This window comes from Silene latifolia, chromosome 5, assembly GCF_048544455.1.
Source record: "Silene latifolia isolate original U9 population chromosome 5, ASM4854445v1, whole genome shotgun sequence".
Taxonomy (NCBI): domain Eukaryota; kingdom Viridiplantae; phylum Streptophyta; class Magnoliopsida; order Caryophyllales; family Caryophyllaceae; genus Silene; species Silene latifolia.
The window spans coordinates 43,565,373-43,575,249 of NC_133530.1; the positions used below are offsets into that span (position 1 = coordinate 43,565,373).

Here is a 9,877-nt window from a genome sequence, read left to right on the forward strand (position 1 = left end):
TTCAATGACGTGGCAAATTTCTAGCTCCTAAATATCAAAATGGAAAATAAATGTGATTATATATGGCAATATTATATATGGTAATATAATATTTTATTCATTAATTATGCCAACCAACTACCAATAATTAACGAACACCATCGTCACAACTACAAACCAACAATCGACGACCAACACAGACCATATACAACCACCCCATCGATGACAACCACCACTACTACTACTACTACGCTGAGGCGATCATCTCTAATCCAATAGCGACAGCTACCACCACCGCCAATTATTAACCAACAGCTTCCTGTGACCACCGTCAACCATAACGACCCGCAGATGACCCACAACCCTTATACAATCACTTATTGACATGTATAGTACAACCTACAGTCACCCACCATCGTCCGATGATCGCCTACTATCCGGCCCAACCTAACGCCCCAATTTGGCTGGAAAGATGACGGGTTCGTTCGGTATTATAGTCATGGTGAAATGGTGAAGGAAGGGTGACTAAGAATGGCTGAAGGGAATAAGGAGGATATGTGAATGTGTGATGAGATGATGGACTCAACGAAATGATGGAAAAGACGAAGGTTTAAAGATATTGATCTCTTTCTTTTATACGAGTAATTTTTAATTCCCTTATTTAATTAATTTTCTTTTTTCCCTTAATCAACTAATAAAGTTCAACTAATTTTCTTTTTTCAAAACATTTGTATATATCATATGTCAAAACAGATCTGTGTATTCCACGGGTTTAAAAAGGTCAAATTGGGATAATAATTAGTAAAACTAATATTATCATTTGATTTGTTAATGAGAATTTTTTTACGTAAAACTAATAGTATTTCATGCGTAATTCAACCGTAGAATCGTCTTTTCAAATGGAATCATAAATAATAGAGTTACTAAAAAAAAGTTATCTTAAAAAATAATAGACCGTTTGTACTTCTATTTTTTTTTAAGAATTTTTATATTTTTAGAATAGTTTGATGTATCAAGGTCTATGTTACTATGACGCTTCACTTAGTTGTCGTATAGTGCATCCGATACATATTTTTTCGGATACACACGACACTTAGGATAGACTATTCATTTTAGACACAAAAACTTAACACTTAGCAGAAAATAGTCGTATCCGATACTCCGACTCCGTGTCATGTCCGATACGTGCAAACGAGTCCGAGTAACGTAGATCAAGTATAATAATCAAACGCGTAATAACTTTCAAAAAATAATATGTTATTAAAAAAGATTAAATAGACAAAATGAACAAGAAATGGACTTATAGACCTATCAAACGGGCGGGTCAGAATACGGGTTGAGTCGGATACCGACTTGGTCAAATATATACTGGGTCTTGGGTTAGGTCAGGATCAGAATACGGGTCAAATAAAAGTTTATAACGTCGTTTATTTCACCATTTTCAGCAAAAAAACATACCTTTTAAAAGTAAATCATATTTAATTTTAATAATATAATTATATTAATTACATATCGTAATTATATCAAAAGATTATAAAAATAAAGTTATTTTATTATTAAATGATATAAAAATTATATAACATTGATTTTAAAATTAGTTTACGGTCAAGATTTACGGGTCCTAGACCCTGAAAAACTGGGTCGATCTGCATGGGTTGGGTCAAGTTACGGGTCAAATCGGATTTACGGGTCGGGGCAAGCTTTGACAGGTTTAAATGGCTAATGTAATAACCATTCCCACATACCATTCATGACAAGTATTATATTTTAAATAAATTGTACGGATTATAATATAATATTTAATAGGGGTATTTTCTTAAACTCATAAATTATACTCCCTCCATTCAACTCCACTTTACATGTTTGCTTTATCACGTTTGCCAACGCGACTTTTACGCGGTAAATATCTTTCGCTACGTATTTGCAAAAATTATAAAAGTTAGATATTTTTAATGTACTCTTAAAGACGAATCAAATAAGATCCCACATGAATATATTTTAACTTATGTATCAAGAGAAAATTGAAGTTAAATGTCCGCTTGTGAATAGTGGGCGAAAAAGAAAACTCGAAAGTGGAGTTGAATGGAGGTAGTAACTATAGTATTAAATTTAAACAACAAATATTATATAACACATACCCAACCCTAATTCGTTGTTATTACTTTTCCAATGATTGTTTGTATAAATCATAACTACTAATTTTTGAAATTTATACAAACATGTTATTTATAAACAGATTAAATTGTAATCCCGTGAATTTCACGGGTTTAAAACTAGTGTGAGTTTAATCCTTGAAACTGTCAGATTAAAGGTTTAGGGATAATCTGTCCGAAACCAAAAAGCCAAGGCTATGATGAAAAAAAGGGTCGTCATACAACTACTCAACATGATTTGGGGTCGACTAACATGGAATTAACTCAATCGAGTGGCTTTGTCTACGAGATCACATAATCCCAAAAAAAGACAAATATCTTTAGTCCAACATCATGCTACTATTTTTTCTCAAAACTAACTTTACAGCTATTCATTATAGATTTATAGGCGCGTCTGTGATGTTAGTAGCTTAATAAAAGTAAAATTATTCTACTGATTACATTTTATACCTGTAAAAAAAACTAAGGGTGTGTTTGGATTGAGTGATTTGGAGGGAAAAGAAAGGAAGGGAGAGCAGGGGATTTAAAATCCCTTGTTTGGATAGAAATGAGGTTGAGGAAATGGAGGAAGAGATTTGGAGGATCCAATTTCCTCCTCCAGTTCCTAATCAAAATCTCTCCACATGAAAGCAAGATTTGGAGGAAATTATATCCAAACAACCACACTCCATTCCCCCTCCCCTTCCCTTCTCTCCCTTTCCCTTCCCTCCTTCCCCCTCCCCTCCCTTTCCCTCCACTTTTGCTATCCAAACACACCCTTAGGGTCCGTTTGGATACAATTTTAGGAGGGAAAGGGAGGGGAGGGGAGGGGGAGTGAGGGGAGGTGAAGGGAGGGGAGAGAAGGGGAGGGCAAATGGGATTTGGGTGTTTGGATAACAAAAATTATGAAGGGAAATGGAAGGGGAGGAAGGAGGGAGATGAAGAATGGATGGAGGATTGAAGGATGTTGGTGGTATAATTAGAGTCCAAATAATGTTTTCTTTCCAAATCTTGCCACCCTTGGAAAGATTATAATTTGTTCTATAGGGGGGAAAATAAGTCCTCTCATTTCTCTCCCTTTCCATTTCCTTTCTCCCATATTTTTTATCCAAACAAAGGAAATTAAATCCTCCCTTTCCCTTCCTCCTTCTCTCCATTCCTTCAATCCAAACGGACCTAAGGGTGTGTTGGGATTGAGTGATTTGAGAGAAAAGAAAGGAGGGGAGTAGGGATTTAAAATCCCTTATTGGATAAGAAATAAGGGTGGAAGGAAATGGAGGAGAGAGATTTGAAGGGATCCATTTTCCTCCTCCAAGCGCAAATCAAAATCTCTCCACAATAAAAGCAAGATTTGGAAGGAAATTGTATCCAAACACCCACTCCCCATTTGCCCTCCCCTTCCCTTACCTCCCTTTCTCTTCCCTCCTTCCCCCTCCCCTCCCTTTCCCTCCACTTTCGCTATCCAAACACACCCTAAGGGTTCGTTTGGATTGAAGGAGTTAGAGAGAAGAGGAGGGGAGGGAAAGGGAGGGATTTAATTTCCTTTGTTTGGATAAAAAATATGGGAGAAAGGAAATGGAAAGGGAGAGAAATGAGAGGACTTATTTTCCCCCCTATAGAACAAATTATAATCTTTCCAAGGGTGGCAAGATTTGGAAAGAAAACATTATTTGGACTCTAATTATACCACCAACATCCTTCAATCCTCCATCCATTTTTCATCTCCCTCCTTCCTCCCCTTCCATTTCCCTTCATAATTTTTGTTATCCAAACACCCACATCTCATTTGCTCTCCCCTTCTCTCCCCTCCCTTCACCTCCCCTCACTCCCCCTCCCCTCCCCTTCCCTCCTAAAATTGTATCCAAACGGACCCTAAGTGTCATGCTCCGGAAATGGGAGAAGTCTGAATACACGGATGAAACCGTAGTAGCGAAGCACCACTTGGGTTATTTTGACTTTCTCATCCAAATATTTAGTAGACATAATTTTAAGTAAATTAGTATAGGCGACACATGTGCAATGCAAGGCAGGGTTGGCAATCGAGTGAGTATTATGCGAAATCCACCCCCACCCCCATTCCGATGCACGACTAAATTCGCTGATAAGAGAACATGTAGTAATATTCACATTTCACAAACAGATACATACTCCATCTTAGTGTACGTCTAAGTTTTCGAAGAGAAAAAAAAAAAGATGTTAATTAATCAAAACTACAGGTGTAACAATTTGACAAATACAGAAGCCTGGGAAAATATTGATACATCACCAAGAAGCATTAATATGTTTCCTACACTAGTGCTGTCAAAATGAATACAAACACCAACCAATACATTTGTGGGAACAAACAAAAATCAGAAAAGGGAAAAAGTTAGAAAGGTGCATAAACTAATGAAACATGGATATTTCTTCTCAAGGATATCACATACCATAACAGCACAACAATACACGAACGCGACAAAGCGCATTGGGTCAACAAGCGCATGAGTGAGAGCATTTACCTTCACCTCGAAGTGGACCCACTAGTCTTGGGTTCGAAGTGGGTGGGCCCTGACTTGAAATATATCTTTCCTTTGAAGTTACTCTGCATTGTGATTCAAGTTATGTCTGGCGTCCCCATTTTTTGGCACAGTTGGTCTGCGATTCTTCTTGCTCTTAGCCTTCTTAGCTTTCATTCGACGTTTCTTCTCATTGGCATCGACCCAAGTATAGTCTGACGGTATACTGAAAGGATCCATGTCATCTCTATACCGGTGACTTTGGTTCTCACAGTCACTAGATAGCCCACCACGGCTCCCTTTCATCCACGAGATCCACGAGGTGGACCCTTCAGAATCTTTGGTCTTGGAGTCTTGGAAATGGGCTGGGCTTGAAAGTGGTGTGACAAACTCTTCAGTTGGCTGTAGCTCTTCAAACTTTGTGAAGGTGACCACAACTCTAATGGTTGGTACAATTGGGATGGCAACCTGAATAAAGGGAGGTTTACATACGGAATCGTAAGACAAATCTCAAATGCAGTTCAATAGTTCATCAAAACAGATAATCCTAACAACTGAGCACCAGAAAAAAGTTATCATTACTCTTTTTTTAAGGTCACCAATCTAGAGCAATAAGTCGTTCTTTTAAATTGACGTTACTGTTATTGAATGATGGTTCATTCATAATTTTCACTATCGCCACAGTACCAAATATTGGCCGTTGTACTACTATGTTACATATCAGCTGTTCATAAGAGATTTTCAGCCTACTTTGACAATATTTTCCCTTGTGTACAGGGCTGCCACAAGATAGCTGACATTTGACCAATAGGGCCAATATCACTTGAGTGATCGATAGAAAATTAAGACGTGACAAAACACGACATTTCAACACCCCATCGGTCCACCACATCATAGTATGCTCTAACGCGATTCATGATCAATCTGTGACTTAGTACCAGGACTTGGAAAGGGGTGGAATCAGAAAAAGGAAGGCACTTCACATCTAGATTCTCTACACAAAATACAATACTAAGGTGTTTGAAGAATTTCAAAAAACATTTAACACCAAGCTCTATCATGAATTCACGATGAATAGTTGACATATCATCACATTGTCACCAGCCAAATGCACATATATACGGACGGAGTTAGATTCCAAATAATCAATTTGTTAGGACTCGGCAATTTGGGGATAGGAATTTGTCTTATCGAAAGCAGGTCGCACCCACTACATATCTCAACGGGCATCTTACTTTTGTTAAGGCCTTCTTCTCAAATGTAGAAATCTCAACGGTGAAACTTTTTTGTTGCCAGCAACAAGAGAAAGCAGTTTTCCATATCCAACCGACCAACCTCTCCCCCCCTTTATCCCAACCCCCTTCATGATAAAAGACAGTTGGATTCTATCTTGCCAAGTTATATGATTGATAGCAGATATATGTTGTACATATCATCCAGTCTAATCTATAACCATTTCAACTAAACCAAACCAGCGAGGGAGATTATAGAAAGAGATGCAAAATGCATTTGAATTAAAACAAACCGGCAAAGTACATTGTTGATAGAGATGTGAAGTATACCAATTTCTAGGTCTTAAAGTGCGTTTTTTTGTTTTGTTTTGTTGTGTTGTAGTCTCAAACAATTAAAACTCGTTGGTTAAGAAATACACTTTTAATAAAGCGAGTACTTTTGGTAATATGGATCTCATTAAATGAGGGCATAAGCTACTTAAGCCTTGTACACAATCCACAGACTAATTAGTCGTTTGGTTGATCAAGGAACTTCAACTTCCTAGGAACTTGCAATTCATAGGAATTAAGTTCCATTATCTAGTTCGGGTGAATTTGGCAAAATTGTTTGGTTGCCCATGCAAGAATTAAATTCCACAGGAACTTCCAATGACCAAGGGGGGAGTAGGTAAGCCACTTCCCACATCATGTAGGCATTGGAAGTTCCTGGTAAGTTCCAATTCCTATATTCTCCCCAAAAAATGGCAACCAAACAACCTTGTTTTTTTAAAATCATGGGATTTTCTAATGCCTGTGTTTTTGAAGTGGTAACCAATCTACAATCAACCAGCTGACATAAAAGATATTCCGCGCCTAACGTTAGCTTACTTCTGGCAAGAGACCTACTCGAGTTTCATGCCTTAGCCGTTCAGTGCTCATTTTGACCAATGAAGCTAATGCATTACCCTCGGAATGGTGGGAAACAATTGCCCCCGATTATGAGGTATTTATTACTCTCTTTGTGTACTTGTACCCATCTCTCCAATACCTCCTATCATGGTTCAAAATCTTGGTATCGTATAACCAGTCCTTAATTGGCCATCGCGGACGGATGGAGGTTAATCTTGGTGATTTCTCGAGAGATATCTCATATCGGTAGAGTAAAAATCCGACAAAACTCGGCCAAGATTTTGAACCATGCCTCATATATTCTTTTGCATTTCCCTCATACCCTAAAGGCCTCAACAACAACTAGCCCCAACCTAATCAATCCCTTGCAAGGAGAAAGTTATCCCTACCTTCTCCTTTTAGTGCAAATACTTATCCCTCTTATCATATCAAATTTGACTACTATTAGTATGTAGGCTTTGTTTGGACGGATTCAGTGGGAAAGGGAGGAGTGACTAAAAGGAGGGATGTTATATACCTTGTTTGCATAGTAGGTTCGTTCAGAGGGAAATGAACGGACAAATTAATATCTTTCTAACATAGGAAGATTTTCAAGGAACCCTCCCTCGCCCTCCCTCCTCAACTTGTACCCAAATAAAGGGTTACTGCTTTTTGTTTTTTTCAACATCAACTCATAGGAAAGATTTGCCAGGAACCCCTCCCCCTCTTCTCTCCACACACACACACACACACCAGTAAAAAAAACTTGAATCCTAACAAAGGATTACTGCTGCTTTTTCTGAAGAAGATCAACTAACAACTTTTGAGAATCATAAGACCTTACAACCGATCGAAATTTTGGAATCATTTTCCCAAAACAGTCTATTTCCTTGCCATAAAACCCCTTGATCTGAACATCCAATGATAAAGATTAAATGCTTCAGCCGAAAGACTTCCAGTACCATAAAGAAGCCCTAGTAGACGTTCACTACTATACCCAAACACCTATATTTTTCAGATGATAAACCATAGGAAAATGGTTCTTGATTTCATATCAGAAATTCAGAAGCTATTTTCAAAACAGGTTTAGCAGTTACTTCTTCCGATCTTAAAGATTGAGCAGAAAGAAGCCAGACTATTGGGGACCTAAATATAGAGATTTTGCCCAAAATGGATATACTGGGAACAAAAATTTCCGACATAAAAGCTACGCATAGCAGAAATCATTCAGACAGAGTTAAAGCATGCAGTCCTTCAATGCAGCAATACAGCTAAAAAAAACTGAACCACAGTATTACCTTAACAGGAAATGTGCCAAGAGGTAGCTTAGTAGTTAGAAGCTCCCGAAGTCTTCTAACAGCCTTAACTTTGTTGGCTAATATATCTAGCAAAGGCAGCAGTTCCTCCGTCGTCAAAGGAAAATCTGGCGTTAACCACAAAACAGGTCTCAACCCCTTCTTGTATTCGCTCTCATGCTTAGTCTCACCCGAGGTCCCTTTCTTCTTATTCTTTTTACTACTTTTATCTTTCCCCTTCTTGGCATCATCCGTTTTCTCCTTTTGAACGTCTACCTGTTTATGGTTTCCGCCTTTAGGAGCAATCTTTGAAAACCAACTTTTCTTCTCTCTGCCATTACTACTGTTGTACTCAACATTTTCATGACAAACTGCATCACCTTGGTCATCACCGTCTCCAAAACCCTCGGAATTACCCATGTGTAAGGCGGAGTCTAACTGTTTTCTTTCTTCAGGAGTTAATATCTCATCAAAATCATCCTGTTCCACCCCATTAGCAAGCTTGTCGTCATTATCGGTAGCAAAGAGCTCCTCGTCGGTCATTGCACCAGGAACCCTCCTTGACTTGACACTAACCATTACATGAAGCATGTCATATACTTTAGCCTTCCAATTGCCAACCATCTCAGACCTCTCCTGCCTCCTCCAATTCAATTGCGAAATGAGTTCGGCCTGTGTAACATCAATCCCTGGTCTATACGTATTAGTCTGAAACATCATAGCTACTTCATGAGCAACTTCAGCTTCTGATGGTAGGGCACCTGCTCCTTCCAATGTGTTGGTGATTTCCTTCTCTTTATGAGCAAGGACAATCAAGGAGCCTTTAGGTAAGGACACATTACCATCTTCCGAAGTGTAACCTTCCCCAAGGAATAGAAATGTCTGATCCGACCTTTGAATACGAAAGCTGTCAAAGCCAGCAAGGGTCATATCAGCCCTGAGATTAGAGCCACGCTTCCAAATACGGTAAGTGTCGGATGGAGCAATCCGAGCAATGAAAGGAATAACAGAACTCTCAAAGTGAAATGATATCTCCATGTAGAAATCACGGATTCGAGAAGCGGAGGCGATAATACGAGGAAGCCTTCGGCACCATTTGGCCCAAGCAAGGGGTTGGTAATGTCTAGCAATAATCATAGCAATTTGTTCCTCTCTCGAACAGACAGCTTCTTGTAGAGCATTCCAACCGTTGTCATTCTGTAAACTCCAATCAGCACCAGCAGCCATTAAAAGCTCAGCTGATAGTGGATCCCTGAGGCGTACAGCAAGATGCAGAGGAGTCTCGCGGCCAGGAACATCACGTCGATCTACCATAGCCGAGAACTCATCCGCCTTTAACTCGGCAGCAACAGACTCCTCCTCATTAGTCACCTCACCCGCCTTGGCCAATTTAGGGAGTGATGCAATTATTCGCTTTAAACCCGCGTAATCTCGACGAACAACAGCCAAATGAACTGGACTGTGACCATACTTGGATAAATCCTCCATCTTTCTTTAGCACCAATTACAATATCTATATCAATATCAATCAAACAACTACTGCTTCCATTCTTTAGCACCAATTACAATAATATGAGCACAAAACTTGAACCAATCCACTAAAATTTTCAGGGGTTTTAATCAAATCAAGGACTCCCAAGAATATGAAGAGCACCCCATTTCAAAAACAGCCCTCCCAATATTCCTACAGTAAGTATCAGGTTCCAGTAAAATTGCTCAGAATTAACCAAATTCTACAAATGGGTTACAAAAATAAGCTGAAATCTGCAAATGAGTAGACAATAAATCGCAAATTAAACAATGAAAAGGCATACAACAGAAGAAATGTGGAAAAGCATCAAGATTTTAGCAGAAACAATCAAAACCAAAAAAGTTGC

The 9,877-nt window shown here is 38.8% G+C and overlaps 1 protein-coding gene across 1 annotated transcript; it reads right to left on the reverse strand.

Moving 5' to 3' along the window:
• Positions 1–4,564: 4,564 nt before the first annotated feature.
• On the reverse strand, positions 4,565–9,626 carry LOC141657361 (uncharacterized). The gene is made up of 2 exons (XM_074464561.1): positions 8,004–9,626; positions 4,565–5,074 (listed from the first exon to the last, which is right to left on the reverse strand). The coding sequence occupies exons 1-2, from the start codon at positions 9,486–9,488 to the stop codon at positions 4,688–4,690; spliced, it is 1,872 nt and encodes a 623-aa protein (XP_074320662.1). The 5' UTR covers positions 9,489–9,626; the 3' UTR covers positions 4,565–4,687.
• Positions 9,627–9,877: the final 251 nt, after the last annotated feature.

Excerpts from the sequence above, each read along its gene's own strand:
- LOC141657361 (XM_074464561.1), bottom strand. The coding sequence starts at position 9,488 with ATGGAGGATTTATCCAAGTATGGTCACAGTCCAGTTCATTTGGCTGTT. Across the intron at positions 5,075-8,003 it reads TTGGCACATTTCCTGTTAAG|GTTGCCATCCCAATTGTACC; the intron begins GTAATACTGTGG and ends CCCTTTATTCAG.